We start from the raw sequence: 23,146 nt of genomic DNA, 5'->3' as shown, positions 1-23,146 counted from the left end.
AAAATAATCGAATTCGATTTCGCAAGGTGTAGGTTGCTCGCAGAACACGAACTTCCACCATCAAGGGCCATCTCTTACGCATCTCCATAACCTTACACGATGCTCCTCGATAATGCCTCCTTTTAAGCGCATTGACGCCAGACTCCTTGTCGATGCTGGCGGAATACGAGAGGCGATGCAGTTAGGATCGATTCGCCGCAATTCTGTGCGGTGCATCGCTAATCAGGCAATTGCAATCGAGGGAATACTGACGAGAACCGGCACGATCGTTCAACCGAGCATGCACTTGTCGATCGATTGCCTGTCGAATCGTCGCGTTGAGCACGTCACCGTTCAGGACATTATCATTAAACGTACCAGTGGAATATATTATTTTTCTTCTTCGTACTGTTCCAACCGAAATCAATTCCATTGCGGGCACTTGCGCGGAATATTCCGTCGCGATCGCCGAAAAGGATTCGCTGCACGCGAGTTGCATATACCTATCACGCACAAAGTATAATAGTACGATGGTATGCATTGGACAACGCGACGCGTGCCCCTGGAAATGGCTAATGTAATTCTGTCTGGAAAGTTGCCAAGCAGTGAACGATCCAATTTACGGAAGGGTACTTACTTTTCATTGCATTTTCTTAACAGCTCGGATCCGATTGTAAGCAAACCCTTAAATCACGCTCGGTAATTTCAATGTCACGTGCAAACACACAGATACGTTTAACGCAAGTATGCTTTAAATCTGATCACTGGATATTTACAGGTTTCTTCGAACATGCCGAAGCAAGCACTCAATAGATCTGTGTGTTGAGAATAAATGATAAGGTTTCACTTTCACGGTGTTCCATGTATCGACCATAAATCAATTGATGGGTGAGTTTGTCCCACAAGCAACACCGGGGGCATTTTTTTCTAGTAGTTTTTCGGTAGTTGTATTTTTATCGTTTAATTTGTTTATTTTGTGATGAAAATTTCTTTTTAAGATCCGTAAGTGTGATTACTGTTGTCCAACAAAATTTAGTATTTTATATTTAATTTTGTTAGTGCATTCACGTCATATCAGGTCTCCTTTTATGCATTATATTGATCTTTTCTAGTTCTGCTTTTGCTGAGGAACGCGAAGGACGATATGGCAGGGAATAATGACTTCCTCGACGGGGCTGAGTGGTAGCGACTACTGGAATTAATATTTATCGTTTTATTGAAATAATTTCCATCAATCGGTAGGATCGTACGGACCCATGTAGCTGCCCACGTATTTCTTCAGCATTATTTGATTATCCAAATGCAGAGAGAAAACGACGTCGAAGAAGGGCAAGAAACATACACGCCTGTATTCTCGGCGCTACCGGATCCTCGCCGCGATCGGTGTTTTAAATAATTTATAGAGGCCTCGGAGTGCAGCAACGGGCGATTCTGTCGAATCATCCTTGACTATTCCTCCGATAGACGAATCGGGAATGAGGCAGTCTTGCCGTGATCTCGGGCCTCCTTCCCCCGCAAGGACTGCTCAGGGCCACGGAGGATGGGCCATATTTCGACGCCGCAATAAAAGCATCACCGCCCCAACGTTTCTCATACGTTTCAATCGATTGGCCTGTTATTAGTACCTTGCGCTATCGCTTGCGCCAGATCTCGTTTTCCTTCTTTGCATACTCATGTTTCACACCGAGCTATGGAAGGAAAATTTGGCTGCTATTGAATAGAACGGCTCGTGAACACGAAACAGACATTTGGACAACCGGTTTTTGGCGTGAAATACGTCCTTATGGACGTGTCGAGCTTTTTTCCTTTCATTTGACAAATTAGTTTTTGTATAAATATCTCTACGGCAGGGCTAGTCGTATCCAATTGAATGGTAGTCCTACTGTTGTTGTGATTTAGACAACAGGTTACAGAAAACAAATATTCGAAAGATAACTGCTACTAGCCAATCGGAAGTACAACAGATTCTTAGAGAGAATAGAATTGGATAAAATGCTTTATGATGTTTTACCTTTCTATATTTGTAGCAAACAGTCAATTGAAGAGGAAACCCCTAGCTCATTTTTGTTTACCATGCATAACTCAATTTCATCAACTTCCATTCGCCTAGTCATTGGAGCCTAGCATCAGAAACAGAAATCATTGCACGATAATTGAACATAATTAATGGTTCATCGTGTATACTTTAACCTTTTTACACAACAATTTAAAATCTCTATAAATTTATTACTCCTGTGCGCACTTTTTTCTCCAACGGTGAAAGCAACGAAACGGGAGGAAGCAGCAGGAAGCCAGCTACCCTGGGCCATGTGCCGTCCCGAACGCATAATCGTACCGGTGAACTCCATGAGAAAAACAGGCTCATCCATCTATTCACCCCGATCGGCCTCAACGATCCATTCATCATTTACTCCGGGGAGGGAAATATTGATTGTGGGTAACCGCCACCGGAGAGGGGGAGGGTGCGAGGTCTCTGCGAAACGATGGGCAGGATATGGTGTGTCCATCTTTGCCTCGGCATGACTACGGCGCTACTGTGTGACTTCTAAAAGCTTCTTCACAGCTGTGGAGAACTCTCGGAAGGCACTCTGGGTCGCGTGGCCTGCGCCACTCGAAGCGTACATTAGCCCACCCCACTCTCGGTAGGGGAAGGGAAAACCGTCGGCCCAGGACAGATCGGTTGCAGTGGATAAGTATCGGTCATCCAGCCATGGCCACAGACACACGAGGAGGGCTGAGATCGAAGACTCCTTCGACACGGGAAGCTTTATTTTTTCACCATAAAATGTTATATAGCACTCCTTTCTCGGGGCCACTCGCTGGAGTCCCGCGCGATGGGAGCGCCACCAGCCGCAAGCCGACGGACCCGCTAAAAAGCATCATAAATACAGGGATGAAGATGCCGCTCGTTCGGGGGTAATTATTTTTGTAATATAATTTAAGATTTGCCTTCCTCCGCCTTCTCGCCGGGGCCGAGAAGCCGGTCCGTCAACGTCCTGATGCTGGCGGTGGATACTGGCTCGGCACCATCTCCCGAAGGGCCTTTTAATGGAAGGCCCCTCCGCCTCTTCTGCTCGCCACCTTTTTAGTGGCTGCTTCTTAATCTCCTTCCGTCGTCGGTCGTTTTGTTCTTTCCAACGCGTTTGCTACACTGAACGCCAGCTCTCTCGCTCTCTCTCTCTTTGTCCTGCTCGCACCCATCGCAAACACAAGCACACGTGTGTACCTTTTCGCGATTTCCCGCGACAGTGTGCGGAGCCAGAAGGTCCCGCTGCCTCCGACGTCGATCGGCGTAACACCGGTAGACCCGGTGAACATATCCGGCCCAATCCGTCAGTGCCCACAGCAGCACCAGTCTAATCGGCTCGAAAGCAGGGAGCAGCACCGCCATTAGGGCCGCCTAATCCATTTACACACTCGCGAATGAATTTGCTGACACAGTGCCTCCGGTGGAGGGTTTCTGAAAGCGTCGGAATTAGCGTACGAAACGGACGCTGAACTATGAGGGCCACGCTTATATTTTGATAATCAGCGGCCATGCGCAGAATGGGTTGGCGGTTTTTTAGGAGGGTGTGAAAGGAGAAATTATGTACGCTTCCATTGTACGATTCGCGTATTCCTGTAGCAAGACTGGGAACAGGGCCGTGGAATTTGTCTTAAATGGAAGAAACTGATCGGCAGCACCTGAACGTGCTCGTATAAACGCAAGCACAGCATCAAGAAACGAACATCAACATTTAAGCGCCGTGCGTTCGAAAATAGCCGCAAACGAAAACATCAAATTAAATGCACTAAATTACGAGCTGCCTGTACGCGGAGTGAAAAGAGCGGGCTAAAATCATAACACAACCCGATTCGGTGCGTGTCTGCGTGAAGACACAGCAGCACGGGATGCGCAATAGAACACGTGCTCGTACCTCGCGCCTCGTTGCGTTGGCCGTTGGGGAGGAGGGCGCTCTTACCGAAACGCGGGGTCCGCTGGAAGCGCATGAGTGAGAATCAATCCACCACCATCATCATGTGGCCGAAAGCAACACCGAAGGGAATGGATAGGGTCTGCCGCGGGAGAGGAGGGAGGGAGAGAGTTTGGAACTTCAAAACAAACAAATCATTGCCTGGAAATCAAATAAAACATTAATTATTTTATCACACCCCGAGCTGGTAGGAAGTGCGCCGAGGGCCGCACTGGTGAGGAGGGAGTGTGGCCGGAGTGAAGCGGGAAGGTGTGAGATATGACAACCCGTGGCCACAAGCACGCCCAACGCCAGCTCGCCAGGTGGGGTTCCCGTTGCACCGGCGCCAATGTTTTATTTCAAGCAAGTGCATTATTTAAGCGCGAGTTCGGCCAGAATCTAGGATCCCGCTCCGTCACGCCACCCTCGGGTAATGCACCGCACATCGCCGCATGCAAACTCATCCGGTGCGTCGGGTGGAAGGGAGCGGGACGTTCGTAAACAATCGCAACTGTCAAAATATCGACGGTCGTGCGGTCACGTGCGCTAACGTAGGCCCTACTGCGCTCCACGGGGCGGCTGGTCCGATGGGAGGCAGCTGGTTGGGAGATGCTGGTGGTGGCTAGCGCCATCTATCTTCTGGAGAAACGCTGGGCCACTTCCGGTCACTTCCCGAGCGCAAGACGAGCCGAACACGGCCCAAGTAGCCAGGCGGCCAACTGTCTACAAGTGCATTTGCCTACTGCTTCCCCGTCGGTGGATGCAGAGCTGGTATTCGATGCATTTATCTCCCTCCCTCGCCACAACACACCTCCTCACCGAGCATGGGGATTCAACGCCGCCAACGATATGCACGGACATTCCGATCCGACCAGCGAAGCGACTCCGAAGTGACAGAAAAGAACACAACATCATTAATTAATTCAATTTCAACGGACAAAGAGGCCTCGGAACGCACCAGAAGTCGCAGCCGTCGATCGCCGACGTCCAGCGTCGGATAGGTTGGTGTTTGAAAGGACATACCAACACTAACAACAAAAAATAAAAACCCGCATCTCCAAGCATCAAGCGCATTGAGGTATCTATTTAAACTAATTAGTGCTACCATCAAGCGGTCGCTAATTGAGTTATGTAAAGGCAACACGGGAAGGAGCACAATAAAAAGATTCTGCCCATCCGATGAAGCTACGTTACACGGTGTCTTTTTTTTTTTTTGTTTTGGTGTGTGCGTTCAATTCTTTTCACCGCTGTGTCCTCAACATTTTTGCAGCATCCCGTGTTTAGAGCCAGCGTGGAAAAAAAGGGAACCTCAACCGATCCACACCGGGGGAAACTTTGGGTGCAGTACACATAATGGTGATGTTCCTTCGGTTCAGAACGTTGGTTGCTTTCTTTTCCCACACACACACGTATACGGGGTCGTCTAAAACTAATCAGGACGAGTGCGAGTGTGTTCCGATGACGCGAAATTCAATTACTTCCTTCCCAGGCGGCATGATGTGCGGCGGTGACCACAACCGTGTGGTCATTCTGGCGAGCTCAAAAGTTGCTCTCTTTCGCTGGAAATTCAATTAGTTTCATCGAATTGATGGTGAAAAACGTCGAGCACGGTTTCGGGACTCTGTTTGCCTGGATTTGCATCGCTGCAAAACCCCCGGGGAGGGTGATGGTGACATCTCGAGGCCCCAGATAATTAACCTGGCACAAACCTGGTGCGGGAAATTATATTTCAGCACCAAGAGAGCAAACAAATGGTAAGGAAACAGAAAACACAAAAAATCCTCCGACTTGTGATAACGCCAAGACCGCAGAGAAATTTGAAGAACCCTCCCAAGAAATGATCCGGCGATGCGAATCCGTAGGCAATAATAAATGTAAAATTGAATTACGATTGGCCCCGGGGCGGGCGTAATTAAAAGATTTGCGACCGTATCTCGACGGCACGATGGCCGAGGGATACCGGGGCGATAGTGATTGCCGTGGAGGTTCAATGCGGATTACACATTTACAACGACGACGAGGCGTTGGCGACGAGGACGACAAGAGCGAAATGTCAATATTTAATTGGTTGGCTCATTACAATCTGTGGCAGAAACCGCATATACACTCGTCAACTGAAGGGGGCGCTGGGTGGGAGACCGTGGAAGAACCACGCCAATATGCGGCTCTTTGATGTGTCACCTGCGGCCGCCACAAACGCTTGCGGTTCAACAGCAGGCAAAAATCAACAAACTTTTCCAATGAAATTTGATGAAATTTTCCTCGAGGCGCGCTGGGACGAAGAAATGTCTGGCACGACCATTGTCGCTACCTTCAATGGCTCAAACGGTTGAACGCTGAAATTGTTCACTGCCGCCAAGCTGGGGTCCCAAATATGGAAGAAGCCTATCGAAAGTGAGTCGCTATCCGCAATCCATTGACGACCGCTCAATCGATAGACCAAAACACCATGAAGAAACGCTCTTGGCCCAGAGAGAGGTGGAGTCTCGCCGACTCATCGCCGCTTGTCACCGTTTCATTTCGGGTTTTGCATGACAAATTGTGTGTGTACGAGCGTTCGGGTGGCGTTGAAAATCCCAAATGACCGGATGTGTGCTTCGTCGCATCTCGCAACCGCAAAGCACCGCAAAGCAACCGGAGAGCGCAACCAGGCGCACAATGCGTACAGCACCGTCGCTCCTCGCTATGCTGCGATGCTGCCGGTGTATGCTGGCCGGGCTGGTGCCACCCGTGTGATTATGTCGCCATGCCCACGACACACGCTCGCTCCGAAACGACGACCCGGCCCGTTTATAGACGTTGCGCGCGTTCGTCATGTGACACCGTCGATCGCTGGGGTCCGAAAATCGTTACCCAAAAACGGCACACTCCAGTGCTTCTTAGTGGTTGGTGGCCGAGCGTGTGGGGCCGCTTGCTGCAGCGAAACAATGGACCCAGCCAGATGGAAATTGTTCGTATTTCATCGTGCTAGCTAGATTTGCATCGTTTAATTAGTTGTTATTTTTAATAGAATTCGGACCCGGTCAAGGGGGAGTTTCTTTTCTATGGTACTCCATGATGCCTTCGTCGATGGTTACACGAACACGACACTACCGTTTTTTTGCTTCGTCCTTCGAAATGCGGGTGGCCGGAGTATAAAAAATACCCGCACACGAAGCATCAAGCGGGCAACGTGCTTGGCTCAGTGGTCAAGCACTACGCATGAAAATTCTTAGACCAAAAAAGTCAATGTGAGATAAGAAATTTATTTTCACCAATTTCAGCAAAATAAATATCTCAATAATTTTGCCCGAAAACTCCGATAAAGAACTTTAAACCTGTCAAGAATAATCATTTCTAGAGAAATACAAATGAGAGTTTCGAGAAATTATAAAGCCTTTGCTAAGATTACGCACATTCGTCTATTTGCTATTTCTCCAAAAACTTGGTCTCACGTTTGCATTAAAAAAAAAATAGACAACATTTAACAACTTTTCATGCAAAAACGGAAAACGCTACCAACTTTCTGTTGAAATCAAAATAAAGAGTTGCATTTCTTTTAAATTTCGAACAAGTTTGACAACTGTATCATTTAAATTGAATCCACCGGGGCCGAAACATTACACCGTTTGATTATATGTTTAAACATCCAGCTTTATCGCGGAACACGTGACCAAAGATTACTTAAAGCCAGACGGCGACAAGTGGCAAAAGACCCTGCTACTTTATGTTGCTATTGATGCTTGTTACAGAAAATACCAAATGTTTTGGAGTACCTTATCTCCCATAGAACGCTATATCGTGGCTGCTAATCAGCTAGAAAGATTTGCATAAAGTCGCTGTTCTTTCTGTTAAGACTTACGGTTTATGGAGAAGTGTATAGTGTGCTTCCGGAATTAAGCAACTTTATCAGAAAACATCATAAAGAGTACGATCCAGTGGTTTGGACAAACCTGGAGACAGTAAATCATGCCCCAAGAGGAATGGAGGAGGAATTGAACCGGCCAAACATATTGGATATTGCCACACTGCCAACCCTCTCCTTACGCCTCTCAACTACAACCAATCGAAAAAAACATTTACAACACTTAAAGGTAGGACCTATTCCAACATTTTGTCAAGCCTTAAAGGTAGGACCTATTCCACATTAGAACAAGTCCAAACGGAGTAGCATTTGGTCATGAATGCCTCACAACAACTGGAAAACATCCTGACACGACTGGTTTTGTCGGGGTTTCCTGGCCGTCGAAATATTTTTAAAAGTACTTAACAGATGTACCTTTACAATAAAATTTCCTTCATTCAATTAGTTTGGTTAACTTTTTTCTTATCGTCGATGCAATTTTTTTTTTTTTATTTAATGCAATCGATGCTAGTTCACAAAATTCGAACATGGTAGTTTTCTTCAAAACTGAGTTTTGCTGGGAATTATTCCAAAAATAACAAACATGTGGCGAAAACTAACTCCAACCAGTATTTGGTAAAATACTTTTTTATTAATTGCAAATTCAAAAATTACATTTTACTCAGTTCTACTTTTGCTTTTGCCTATGGTTAAGACTGGACTTCTCGTGAGGAGTTAGGAAAACGTTGAGGATGAAACAATAAAAATAAGCAGCACGTTCTTTTCCATTTTAGTTGGAAAAATGTTTCAAACACACTTACTGTTCGAGCTTGAATCTGCATTGCATCTAGTGAAATTGTAATTACTTGACGTTCCCATTGCAGGAACATCTTAATATCCGCTCACTAAAGAGCAACAACGATGGTCATCCCTACATGCGTGCGGAGTTGTTCTGGCGCGCTGTCTACGGTGTCAAGGAACGAGCCACCGGCTAGACAAGTGGATTAAAAATAAACCAGGCAAATCTTGATATCATCATCATTGCCATCTCTGACGTGCGGCTCATGGCGTCGTCGTCCGGGACTTCGGGAGTCGTGTGCCTCGCAAGCGCTGGACGTCACACACCAAACCGGTTTCCATTCTCCCGAGATCCGAGAGCGATCCGCCGATCGGCAATAAAACGATGTATCGCGATCGTCACATCTGGGGTCTTCATTGACTTTTCGCCCGCTGCTCGCCCCATCGCCGTGCCATTCATGAGAAAACTTTAATCCTTACGGACACAAACACACACACACACACACACACGGTGTCGGGAGGAAAGGCCACTCTTCGCCGTCGACCCAGCAAGGATTAACGCAGCCGGAGGCGATCGCGAACAGCGTGCAAAGAGAAGAGGCAACTGGAAAGAAAGGTAGTTTCCATCTCCATCTGGGATACCCGGCTCCCAGATGCGGGGTAAGAGTCATAACAATAACAATAAATTAACCACCAACCGGAATACGGGCTCCTCCTTTCCGCGGGGCTATTGCAGCAATCAGAGCGCCGAGTGGCGTTCGCAGGGCAAAGGGCCCGTGTTTGGGCCTCGGCCAACTCCGTGCTCCGTTTTGTCGCTTCTGGTTGTTCTGCGTTCTGCCCCGACCGGATGGGGAGCCACGCGAACGCACTGCGTTCGAGGCCTCTTTGCCAGGGGGGAAGCCGTGTACAAGAGGCTCCTGAGACTCCCCTTCGCCCTCGCCCGGAACCCTGGGAAGCGCAACGGTTGCGCACTTGGCGTTTTGCGCTGCGGTCATCGCTGGACGAACGGTTTTATTATTTTAAAGCAAACCGGCCTGCCGTTTCTCTTTCCTTTCGCAGTGTGCTCAGTCTCCGCACGGAATATCATGTTTCCCGGGCGCACTTGCAACGGAACCCCACCCGACCCGCCCGGGCGCACCTGATGTTCGGCCGTTGGTTTTGCATGTGTGTTGGATGTTTTGGTGTTTCGTTTTTAATCGACATGAGAAAACGGTCGCGTGGCTGTCGTTCGCCACCGATGCATCCTCCTCCCGACGTTATCGTGCCCGTTCCGTTTCGCGCGCTCCGGGTTCCAGTTTGACCGGTCCAGTTCGGGACCGGAGCCGGGGATCGGCTTTGCTTTACTCTTTGCACCTACACCATCCATCATCGTTCGGCGGTTGAGCGTGGCAGGAAAAAGCAGCCTCCTCTTGTGCATCCTATCCCGACCCGGAGGGCGAAGAAGTGAGAGCGCAACAGGGAGAACCAGAACCGACAATCGTAGCTGGCCATCGCGAACTTGATAGCACAGTGGAGGGAAAATTTATCGCAATAAACAAAACAGAAACTGATCAATGAGACCCCGAGAGAGACGAGTGTTTGAGCTTCGGCCAGAACCCGTTTTTGCTGAAACGGAAGAGCTTCGTGCCGTCGATCTCGTTTCGTCCCGTCGGCCTTGTTTTACCTTTTTTGTTCGTCAATTCTGTATCGGAAGGATAGTCTGTCGAAGGCCCAACAACAAAGCTGGAGAGCACTCGCTCTCATCCGCGGACTAATCGGATTAGTTATGCTGAGCAATCATCGTTTGCAAATGAGCCACCTTACCCGCCGGCCTGGTGATGCCCGTCCCCGGGAAAGGAACCACTTTTCTGATGGCTTTTCTCCCGCGCGGTCGAAGGGTAATAAATTATGGCACCAAAACGTCGACGTCGCCTTCGTCGTCGTCCGACCGACCGAATGTTATCTAAAAATTTAAAATTTATTGCTATCTTCAAGGCATCGTAAATCTCGTCACAATCGACTTCTCGGTCACATGCGGTCCTCCAGCAGCCTGCCCCAGAGTTTCGAACTTCGGAACGCACTACGCAACAACACTGGGTGACATCAACCAACCATCAGGGAAGATCCACGGCCTCGCGCGGATTTGCGCCAGAGGCAATCGGCCCAACCTGCAGCCCCCGTGGGGTAAAGAGCGAGCATCAACTTGTCACCATTACCGCGGGCCAAGATTGAGGGTCTTTTTGATCACACGGTGGCCCCGGAGTGTTCACTCGTTCTCCCAGTTCCGGTGGGTCTTCCCAACCAAAAACAAAAGAAAAAAGAAAAACATTAGAACACCCATTTTCCCCGGTTGATTGAAAGGTGTGAAACTGACCCGGGTGCGAGCTGGCCGCGCTCGTGCACTGACTGACAGCCGGACTGATGGATGGTCCAGGCCATTCGTCTATCTGCCGTTGGTACTCGCCGATGGCACTACGCACCACCAGCTTGATTTATACCGAGCAACGACCCCGGCTAAGCCAGTCACGGCTCAGGTGCAGGACTCGCAGATTCTCCAAAGGGTGCTCCTCAGCTAGCAATCTGACTGTTGAGAGAGCTGGTACCAGGAAATGATAAAGCCCGAACCTGTTGGGACGGTGTACCCGATCGTGACTGTTTGGTGCGTTTCGTGGCGGTCTTATCATCGCGATTCCCTTCGGCACGCGTTTAATCCGACCCTTGCACCGGTTTCGGTTGCAAGTTAATTTTTCTATTATCCGCAAGGTGAAATATTAAGCCATGATGGATACTGATTAGTGTAGCGATAGAAATTAATAAAATTACTTCCATAAATCAACATCCCTGCCGCATGATTGTATGCTTTATTTTGGTAAAGGTTAATTTATGATCCTTGATCCTCCATTCGCCGGCCAATGCCTCGCATACACTGGAGAACACTTCGCCCGGTTTGGCGTTCGAGAAAAACGGAAGGGAACAGAGAGGAAGGGACCTAGCCTCGTTGGCAGATTGTTATCGCCCCGACGAGGGACACCACCACGGCGTCGTGGAAAGTTTATTGACTTCAGGCGCGTCCACGGAGACGGTAAGATAAAGTCTTCATCGATTTCATTCATTAATGATCCGGCGGCGAACGCACGGCGATGGCAGAAGAATAACAACGCCACGGCAAGGCAGGAACCCTTCGCCGTTCGACCGGCAACCTGTTTGGAGCCCTCATCCGCTCATTCAATCGGTTTTGGCCAGCGAGGATCGATTGCAGCACGATCGCAAAACGCGTCTTCACATGCGGGACCGGTCGGAACTTAATCTTTCCACGGCTTTCCACGATCCTTTGCCCACCGCGCTCGCCTCGGCGCAATCAGAATCGACAGCAGCAAAAGTAATATAAAACGATGAAAAATTAAAAACAAAAACGAAGGCTGCCTCCACGAATCACGATCTCGGCTCATTGTGGGACTCATTAAATTTTATGCTAATATATTCCCTTCCAACTTTCTTTGGGAAGTGTGCTTGGTTCAAGACGTGGCGTACCTTTACGCGGCTCGATTCTGAACTCTTGGTTTGGCAGGGGGATGAAGTGAGTAAAATTAAACCCGATCTATTTCCCAACCGTTGCATCCAGCTGATGAGGACGCGGTACACAAATGAACCATTTAAATCGAAGCGACAGGTTTTCGCCCCAGGTGGTGACGCCACCAAGGCACACAACACACACAAACACACGCAGAAGAACACGGCCCAAATATTGCGGCACCGAGAGGACACAAACAAAAACAACTGAACCCGAAGAGAAAAGACAAAAATGGTGAAACGGCACCGATCGAAATCGGTTGATCTCGTTTTGTTGTTACGTATTGGCGATTTCATTCATAAAGTTCAACCGCTGTCCGGTTTCCCGCGAGGTTGAGCCTGGGACCTGGGAATAGGATTGGAGCCCATCGGGCACCAGGGTCCCGAAAAAGGAAGGGAAAACACGCTCGGGGGGTGGACGAGAGCAGAACGGGAGAAAGCCAACGGCCACCAACCCTTTGTGGCTGTGGAGAGATCTTTCATTCATGACGGCGATGGGGGCCACCGTCGCAGCCCGGTTGTACGTTGGGCTAATAATAAGCTTATAATTTATTCTAATCAATGACGAGCTCGTAAAACAAAGCAAAGAAGCACGGTTCGATCGGGGAACGCAGGCGAGGGAAACATAAAGGGAGAGAATAGATGAAGAGAGCACAGCAGAAGAGGAAGAGGGGAGCTTGATTAGCATTCACATTTCGCATCGTAACCAATACGACGACGAAATTGGTCGAAGATGTTTCGTGTTTTGTCCAAAATCAATCCACCTACGAGATGGAAAATTATTCACATTACATTCGACTCATAAAGACCAAAGAGTTTAAAACCCTATTCAGAGCATTGCAAGAAGTTTACAACAGTAGTGTATAGAATTTTATTGGTTTTTGTGCAAACAATTATATTTTTTATAACTTGTTTCTATGCAATTTCATTTGAATCTTTCAATTAAAAGATTAAAAAGGTGCAATAAAATTTAAATTGATTACCTGAAGTATTACCTAACCACTTGTTTCAATAGGTTTTAGGCCAAATAGGCCAAATTTTTATAGGTTTATTGATCGGCAACATAGAGTATGTACTAACAACAAGGTAACAAGGTCCAAAGCATCTTTTTGCTGATGATTTTGCTAAAGAAAAATCTTAGAGATCGCGTCAGTTTGTATCTATGAAGAATGTGGTGTTGGTACGATATGTTTTAAATCCTACAAACCCGTTTACTTGGGGACAAAACATTACCAGATTATTATCTCAATACCAGGTTATTCAACAATCGTTGTTAAACAGTTATCGTCCAAAATGGGCAACACTTTTGAAAATTTACTATTCTATCGAAAAATATAAATCTCCACCCTTAAAAACACAAAGTCAAGCATCATCAATTGAAAAGAATACATATAAACGAACGTATAGGAAAATGAATGAAGATCGTATAGTAAAAGGAAAGGAATAAAGATAGAGTGAGGGAGGGAGAACGAGAAAAAAGTGGAAGATGTATCATAAATTTTGTGACTCTATTTACATATCTCTCCCAACCATCGGCGAGCTGACGGCAGGCGATATTGGTGGGTCCTACGGTTCGTGAAGGGTTTACGACCGGACGACAACACCCCTACCCGCCCCTCCCGATCGCCATCCCGCCTCCCGCGACCACTTCCTCCGGCTGCGCACCACTCTTTGGCCACTCTTTATCCACTTCTCTCGACACTGACAGCGTTCGGTAGCTGAAACAGCAGCCAATGCTCGATGCTATAGAGACGCGAACATAAAGCTTCGTCCGTGTACGTTTACAAGCATGTGTGTGTGTGTGTGTGTGTGTATCTGTACGATCGAGAGTGGCTTGGAGTATGTGCCCATAAAGCCACAACCCGACGCCCCAACCGTTTGGCGTCCCGTAAACCCCCCCACACACCAACTCGGCATTTACAAGGGAGCCCAACGCGGCAAAGAGGTTAAAAGCACATTGAGCGTAAAGTTGGTCCATTGAAAAGTAAAAACAGGGCGTTCATTCATTCATACATTCGCCCATTCATTCATAGACGCCTCGCGGCACCAGCAGCGGCGGTTCAGATGCACGATTTGCCGACTCCCGCTGATAAAGACAAAAAGTGCAACCCTCCTATGCAAGATCGCCAAGCGTTACTTCCGCACATTTGATTGTTTGATCTCGTGGTGTATTCTATTTTGCACGTCATGAAGACTCCCCTGCGACGGGTCGCGATGGTGGTGGAAAGCGTTTAGCATAAATTAAAGAGAAGAACGCCAAGAACGCGCCCGCCATGTGACACGCGTTATCGCCGTTGATAAATGAAGATATCGGCCGAATGAGCCGAAAAATGGATCCTCCTGGGAGAAAATGGAGGAAACCGAACCGAACCAAGCACCCGGGCGACTTGGTTCTTTGTGATCGAGATTTTATGTCCAAGCTTTAATGTTGATTGCACAACCTGATATTCCGTGATTCGTTCCCTTTCGCCCGACCGGAACCGGTTGGCACTGGCTCCGGACGGGACGGGGAGGTCTGGGAATAGGAAAATTTTATTTTCGTGAAATATCATATTAGCATTTTACGGGATACTTTACCTCCGCCCGGCTTCGAACGGGCTCTCCGGTTGGTAGGCACGGCTAGACAAAAAGCACCAAACGAGACCCTAATTGAAACTCATTCGAAAATCATGAATATTTAATCGATCGTCCTTTGTGTCGATAAAAAGACGGCTCGATTCTAGCGAGAAAAGCACAGGAGAAGTTCGAAGAAATGGCACGTATTGATACTTTGCTTTGTTTAGTATGTAAAACCATGGGGCTAGGAGACGGGTCCACGAAATGTTCAAATCTGCTACCTCTCGCACAGTTAGGATGTCTTCGAGCCCGCCAGAAGATGGGTAGCGCAGCAGAACAGCAATGAGAATTAGAAAAACACAAAAAAAAACATGGACGCCAATTTCATCCGGTTGTAAACGGTGTCGCGCCGTCGTCTACGATCGTTTTACGACCTGTTCCCAGCGTGCACGTGCAAATCGGAACCCAGCGTTCCCCGACGGCGAATACCGGGCGCTTGGTGGTCCGTCCGGTTCCGGATGGTACGGAAAGTGCGTAGCAATTCGGCGCTACCATGGCGTTACCTCCGAGCCAGCCGTATGTCGTAAAAAATGACCAAAGACAGACGCGAGCGGCAAAAGCGGTGGCTGGCAAACATGATCGGCACTTGTTTGCAACTGCACCGTGGCCGGCATAAGCAATATCGAACCAACACCTTTTGGGCGGACGTGTGGTATAATGCTCGCCATGTGAGTCAAATCAGTTGATTAATGGTGCGACGCCGTGCGGATTTTGATTCCGAATTAAGCGCCCATTAAAATGGCGACCACTCGGGGGAGAGGTGCTGTACTAAAAAGCCCTTTTTACTATCAGAATTTACATCGGAATACATTAAAAAAGAAGCACAATAAATAGCACGTGGATAGAAAACTCATGGGCAGCACAGTAACAGTCGTACGTTTACGTTTCCTGCCACAACCACCAACCGGCATACCCGCACGCCCGCTTCTGCCGTAATCCAATTAAACACCATCCGCGCGGAGCTGAACAACCAAACGTAAATCTCGACTTGTACAAGAAACAAACCACAGCAGTCATCATCGTCTCGCACGACATGGCGCTCATAAATCAATCAACAATATCGTTGAGCTTCGTCCGATTATAGATTGCCTTGCGTTGAGATCGGGTAAAAGTAACTGAAAGATGTTTATACACTCGTTACCCCATATGGTAACTAGCCTGTGCTGAGCCGAACGTCTTTTTGTTAGGAATTATACATTGATAGACGAAACATTAACAGGTCATTCAATTATGATAGACTTATTCTTATGTGAAACATCAATGCTTATGGCCATGCTTCATTCCTATTATAAGAAAAATTATATTTTCTCTAAATATTCCCTATCGACAGATCTCGTGCCATTTTTCCCCCCGAAAACTTTGTGTCGTGTGTATCCTGTCTCGAGGACAGTATTGATAAATGATAACCACCCCTATCGCGGGCAGCTACCGAATGCTGGGATGGCTCACGATAAACACCCGTCTCATTAGCATTGGCAGGCTGGCCGCGCTAGATGCAGATAAGATGCTCTGAGATTGGAACGTTTCGGGCTAATTAGCTACAAATACAGAAGGCCACCACCGTCGCAGGCGCAGAGCCCACGCTGCTGGACGCTGGAAAGCACGTCCAAGTCGTGCGCCACTCGGTGTTCATCATCACCGAACTCTCCCCGCTCGAGCTCGAGGAGGAGGTGCGGAGATGGGGAGGGAGAATTCAAACATTAGCTAGCGCCATGGGAGATATTGATTGATTTAAATGAAAATGTTCACTTTCCTCTCGCGCGCGCACGCTGCCCGACCCCCATCGTCGGAATATAATCGTTGATGCTTAACCGAATCATGCGCCTCCCAACACGAAGACCGAAGGTGAGGAGGTAGAACGGGAGAAATGGTCCAAGGAAGTTGTTGTAAACATCTTCCCCCCCCCCCCCCCCCCCCCCCCCCCCCGGGAGGAGGCGGACGAAACCGGTGGGCAGACGAACAATTAGCTGTGACCAAGGGGACGCGTACTTCGACGTACCAGACCATCGGGAAGCAGATCAGGCGTGATCGATAAGCCAAACGACGTCGATCGTTCATCGGGCTGTCGACAAACGCTGCACTCCGCACTCACACAATGCCCACAACGCCGACCCACAAGTCTAATTGATATTTCCTATGTCTTTTGCGGATCATCGGCGCAGATCCCGGCGACATTGGGCGGGCAGATAGCGAAATACGCCGTATTTACGATAGCGTGGCAGCTCCAAATCATCCTGATGGTCTCTAATGATCGTTGCTGCTGACAGCTTGGCTCCATATCGACTGGCGGGATCAACGTTTTTGGCTGTCCCCACCATCTCCATGCTGTGTGTTGTTGTAGTGTGCGAGTGGCGACTGGAGCATACTTTTGCACAGATAGATAAACTGATATGGATTGGATTGGACAATGTTTTGTCGTGATTGAGCAATCAACTAGACTCAATGCGATCGAATGCTAGCTTCATTATTGCACATACAATGTGTGCCATTTTCATTCGGGGTATTTTAGTGAAATGGTGAAATTGTACATTAAAACTATATACATCATAACAAATCACATTGAATAACGTACAAGATCCAAAGAAAACTCATCGATCGCAAGTTCCAAAATGTCAACCGGACGATTTACAGTAAAATATATTATATTCTGAATATTTTACTGACGAACAAACGTAACATGATAAACAAACTTTCAAAAACGGTTGTTTTTAATAATTAGTACTGACAGTAGTTGGAAAGGAGCCATTTTTTCTAAAGAAAAGTTAGGTTTTGTTTGGCGAGCCTTACCATGCTATGTTTTAAAGAATAATGTCTAACCATAGTCGGTGTATCCGACAAATGAAGTTGTTTGTGGCATCCATCGCATCGGTTCAATCAATTTTAGACCATTCCACTAAAGAAGCAGAACTCAAACGAAGGAAAAAAAGAAGACAAATCTAGTCTCGTTGGTCGGAGAAAAGCATCAAAACAGCTCCCGTTTCATCTTAAAGATGCCGTGGAAGAAGGAGGCCGGATAAAAACGGCGAACAACAACATTAGGTACAATTAATCCACTCAACTTGCACGTCGCATCGTAGTGAAATCAGACCACGGTTCCAACGGGAAGCGAAAGGTAGGACAACCAACGGCCAGCTGCGAACGAACCGAACGGGCGCATGAGCATCAGAAGGAAGCAACCGGAGATACAGCAAGATAGAAAAGCGCGAAGCAAAAAGTACCCTACGCACCAGCGTCATGCGAGAGTGCTGCAGTTGCAGGCAGCGCCGATTCAGCGAAGGTTAAGGCCCATTCGGAGAAGGAAAATCAACCGAGTGTGCCATCGGAGGTCGGCGATAAACCCCAAGAGCGCGATAACGCTGGCGGAAAGCCGATGCTGATGATGATGAGATCTCCTTCGGGGATCGGGGAAGGCCCCCGCTTGACACTCCCAGTTGGCTAAGTGGGAGTGCAAGTATGAATGAAGCTCCCGTAGCTCGACCGGCTCCCGTTGCGGTTGGCGCGGTTGGCAGGAGACGCAGGCAAAGTGCAGTCGGAGCGTTACATTGCAGCGGCATTGATGCTGTGGCTGATCTTTCCATTCATAAACATCAATCAAGCGTGGCAAAGCTACTTGCTAGGGGGAGTATATTCTGGCAATTGCACCGCGGCGCGAGATAAAGACGGCCAGCGGTGGTGGTCCACCGGGACGGGAGAGAGATAACGAGTCAAGATTGGATTAAGCGCGGAGAGGAAATGACGTTTCAACGTGATAGCGAAATGCGTTTGTTTAAGTGATGCACAACTAATAAAGAACACTTGCATTCACCAGTTGCTTACTTGTTTGTTTAAGGTGGTCACGTGCAACAACCTACAAAGACCTATGTAACTCACGATAACCCAAGTATTTTTATGCTCAAACCATTCGGTGTTCCTTTCAATAGAAGGCTTTGCAAAAACTTTACAAAATAAAAAAAGTCCAACTTATTTTAAATTTTAAATGATTTAACGGTTTCAAAAAAGTTAAAAATTTAAATCGAGTACCAGCAGCGCCACCTACATCTCATCATGTTCGGTTTTCGACACGTAATTCACTTCCAGGTAGCGCTAGCGGCGTTTCCCATTTCCAACCGGTTCGAACCGGGAATTCGAGTAGTACGTGTCTGTGCTCACCAGATGACGCTGGTGAGGCCACCAGATGGCGCCAGGAGTACGATTTTTCAAATCGAAAGAATCGGTTCGATCGATGACCTTGGCCGGGAGATTTATGACCTTGAAGAACCGTTTCGGCGACCGACCAATCACAGGCCTCCGTTTAATGTGTCCGTTGAACAGTTCTAAAAAATGCTTGCGGATTAAAAGTTGTAAATGTTTAATATCAAAAAGTTAAATAAACTGCTTCTCGAGCACAGTTTTTATCACAGGATTTTGGTAGATACAAGTTTACGACATCGGCATGCATTACAAGTTTTCTGACCGGCAATAGAGGAGAAAATAAAAGTGTATTTCGTCTGCCGAAATGTACAATATCAATTTAACAAATTAGACGAAAGAGTAGACGATAAAAGCGTGTGAAAGGACTTCTATTGCTACTAAAAATTAAAACATTTTACCAGCTTTAGGTTATAATTACTTCACACCCGGTGTGCTGCATGATAAATAAGAGCTACCAACCACCAAAGAGTTTGAATGTTTTGCAAAATTGTATGTAGAAAGGCAAGTTCTGGTAGATACAAATGTCAACTTGTGGTTCCTAAGAAAGAATTGGGAATATGTCTTCGTAGCACAAGCTTCTGCTTGTCGATCAAAGATAGATTCGTCCAGCTTTTGCGAAGAATGATACAAATGAACTACAGCGAAGGGAGGAAATGGAAGAGGTTATGATAATGATTGAAATTGCTTGGGTCGAAGTTGTGCCTTGGATAGGCTGCGGGAAACTGGTCTTGCTCAGACGCTCTATAATTAGCCTCTCGATCACAGCAATTGATCTAGCTCACTCAGATGGCCGAAGATGTTTTTGTAACATACCTCGCATCCAGGTTTCGTTCTCGGGATCGGCTGGAGTATCGTTCTGGCTGTACTAGCAATCGCCGTGTGTCTCAAACGCCACATTCACAGTAGCGGGATGTTTCATCATTGCATGCAATAAACCTCATGGTCGATCGCAGGACAAACTCACACCCTCGTCACGGGCACAATCAATGTCGCATAACACACATAATCGAAGCGGAAGCCCTGGAATCCGACGAGGGCTAGATAAGCCGAGTCTATCGTTTCCACACCGTCATCATCTGCGTAAGCCAAATCTTTATAACAGCTCAATCAAACTTCTCTTCCTAATGTGAGCTAGTAAAAAAAAGCCATAATAAGGACACAAGGTTGATACAGCATGATTTCCGTTTCTTAATCCCATCCATCCCAATATCTCCGGACCGGACAACTTCACGCAAAAAGCCGATAGCCGCTTATTGTGTGGCGTAATCTATACAGGTTTTACAGCTTTATGATACCAAGGGCGATACCTGGCCTAATGCAGTAGCCCCGACCGGACATACCAATGCCGTTGGACTATCGTTCGGTTTCAATCTTATCGACTCCCGGAGCCCCAATCGCAGAAAAAACCCCAAAACACTAGCGGGCGGAAAGTTTACAAGTCTTCTCGCGGACGCAACGTCGGTTCAGTTTGCCGCTAAGCCTGAAGTGAAAATGTTTGCCAAGTTTTTCCTGTTCGCCGTCCTGGCCCAGCTCGCCTGCGCCCAGCAGCCATCGTTCGATGTGCTGGTCGAGTTCGGAACGAACTTCAGTACGCTGGCGTTCGACACGCAGGAGGAAATCAACGACCTGTACGAGTTCAATGCCGATATGATTCGCGAGTTCAACCGGGAGCTGCTCCTGGAGCTCGGCCGCATGGTGCCGGCCATGCGTGAAGCCGACTCCGACTTTCAGGAGCAAATCGAGGCTGCCGACGGTATCGACGCGGAGTGCCGCGAGTACGTCCAGGAGCTGCGCGAGCTGTTCCTGCTGTTCCAGAACTGGGACATTCAGGACTGTGCCTACTACGCGCACGTGGAGCTGGAGGCCGACAGCATCAATCGTTTCCTGCCGTACGCCATCACGTTCCAGTCGGAAAACACTCGCTCCATCTCGCAGGTCGTCCAAACACTTGGCCGTCGTAACGCATATGCCGACTTCGAGGGTGTCGTCGAGGAGCTCGACGGCGAGTGGGAGTACTATCAAACTCTGGCCGTATCGTTCAGCGATTTTCTGTTCGACGAGATCCTCGCCCATGCACCGGTTGCCGATCGCGTCTACCTGCGCCTGTCAGACTGCCGCGAAACCGCTCTGGACCTGCAGCTGGCGGACCAGGAGTACATTCTGAGCTACCTGGATGATAACTGCCAGTAATTATTACAATAAAGCAGCCTTCACGATAGGGTTTTGTTAATCCACACTCTCCGTTTTGCGTCTCACACGTGTTTCATCTCCTGCGCGTTGGATAATGCCTCCCCTCGTTTCGCTTTATCTGCATTCGAAAATTGGCCACAATTTAGCTGAACCCAACCCAATTGCCTGACGTAAGTGCCGGACTCGAGTAAGAATCGCTTTGCATATTCTACCCGCTCACACACTGTCCCAATTCAATTGAAGCCAATAATGTGCGTTATTGGGCAGGCAAAGCGTGGTAACACGTAATATGCACTTACCAAGAGACGCTTCGGGGTCGGACAGATCCGAAAGGCTGGGCACCTTCTGTATATTCCGTATCGGGCCATCGTCCAGTGGCTCCTGCTTGAGCTGAATCGGTCCTGCATCGCCGTCGCAGCCCTGGGAAAGAAAGTGAACCGAATGCGAACAAAATGAGGGGTTAATTTCTATGAAAAAAGAAAGAAAAATCTCCAAAATATCTCCGCACCCAGTCAAGTCCGGATTTTTGTTTTGTTTATAAAATGATTGAGTTCTTCGGTTGCGATCGTTTCCGGTGGCTGTGGCGGTTCACCTGCAAACCGCAAGGGCATCTTAAATTACCATAATTCTAAAGAAGCGAAACAAAGCATCCACCAAATGATACCGGAGGTAAGGAAGCACCCGGCGGGGAAAAGGCAGAAACTCTCGACTCCCAACCATCGTAGATGCACAGATCACCCTTGTTCTTATCTAATTAGTAACGCTTATAGACAGTTGTAACGAGCTGTCGTTTCTCCCGTCACCCGGCACCACCGGTACTAAATAGAGACATATTAATTTTCCACCCATGTCGTCGACGGTCATGCCACCCGCAACCCACCGCACCGGAATCCAGCAAACCGGAAACGATCGCTCGGAAGTGTGCCGCGCGCAGTAGACGCGACCCAACCGAAAAGCTAGAAACGAATTGAGATATAAACCACCATAAATATGTTAACACGATAATGATTCAACGAGAACGCGCTGCTACAGGGGATGAGGATCGGGCGCCCCCTTCGTCGGTGGTAGCAGTTCCTGAGGAATTGACGGATCTTGCCAGCGAACACACTCGCGCGGAGGGATGGGTCAGGCTGTGAGTATTATCTTTATGGGTGTCGCTTCCATTCCGAGCTAGAGATTATGCGCCGGGGCATATGAAAATGCTGGTAAGCTGCTCACTTGACACCGCATGATCGAATATGTCAAGGGGCGGCCACATATGCACAGGGGTCAAGCGGATTGAGTTGTCAACGCAATAGGTCGCGGAACGCTCGAGTTCCCCCATTTACGCTCCGTGAAGCCAAATCGAGCATCGTACAACTTTCCTGCTTTAATCAAAGAGTGTTGAGAGATTAATTAGGCAGCGGTTGCGCTCTGCTTAACTTAGTTCTGGTGGCAAGGAAATTTGTTCTACGTGTTGGTTTAGTATATTTAAAAGTTACATTTACATACATAATGCCCAGTAATGTATTAAAAGTACCAATGTAACATGATTGTGCAGCCATTTCGACGATCACCTTGTTCATATAGTCGTGTTATCAATCGATGTTCCAATACAAGCGTTTTATAAATAAAACCTATGACGGACAAGGAAGATACAAAAAAATCCAGTTCAAGATGTCGCCTACTTCAAAATTTTAAATTTTCACAAAGAGATAAAATCAAATATAGCAAGAGAAATTTACGAGGACACAATTATGTAAGATCAATCAAAACATCCTAAATTAAATACTGAAACTTATTTTACTCATTGAACATGGTTTCCTTACTGTTATCTCGAAAATAATAGTTGTTTTTAGATGTTCGAATGGCAGCTATATTTCACACAATTTCAATCCTCCATCAAGCCTTCATCAAACCTTTACCAAGCCTTCACCAAACATTTACCAACTAAAAAAATACTATTACAACCTCCGCTCTCAAAGTCTTCATTGCAACTAACTTATTTCTTGGCTAACCTTTTCTATCTTATTTTACTCAGCCTTCTTTGATCATATGTTTAAACTTT

At 47.5% G+C, this 23,146-nt stretch overlaps 2 protein-coding genes across 2 annotated transcripts in view; one reads left to right on the top strand and one right to left on the bottom strand.

Annotated features, from left to right (window-relative positions):
- LOC131260701 (DNA polymerase epsilon subunit 2) overlaps window positions 1-23,146 on the top strand; it is a 65,801-nt gene that overhangs the window by 9,695 nt on the left and 32,960 nt on the right. The window lies entirely within an intron of this gene.
- Window positions 1-23,146, bottom strand: part of LOC131260503 (ETS-like protein pointed) — a 91,116-nt gene that overhangs the window by 64,615 nt on the left and 3,355 nt on the right. Inside the window, exon 2 of the mRNA XM_058262248.1 lies at window positions 21,399-21,519. Within this exon, the coding sequence (XP_058118231.1) occupies window positions 21,399-21,519 (121 nt within the window). The remainder of the gene's footprint in view (window positions 1-21,398; window positions 21,520-23,146) is intronic.

The sequence above is a fragment of the Anopheles coustani genome, chromosome 3 (assembly GCF_943734705.1).
Source record: "Anopheles coustani chromosome 3, idAnoCousDA_361_x.2, whole genome shotgun sequence".
Taxonomy (NCBI): domain Eukaryota; kingdom Metazoa; phylum Arthropoda; class Insecta; order Diptera; family Culicidae; genus Anopheles; species Anopheles coustani.
The sequence above is the reverse complement of the archived record's forward strand: the minus strand, read 5'-3'. Positions and strand labels throughout refer to the sequence as shown.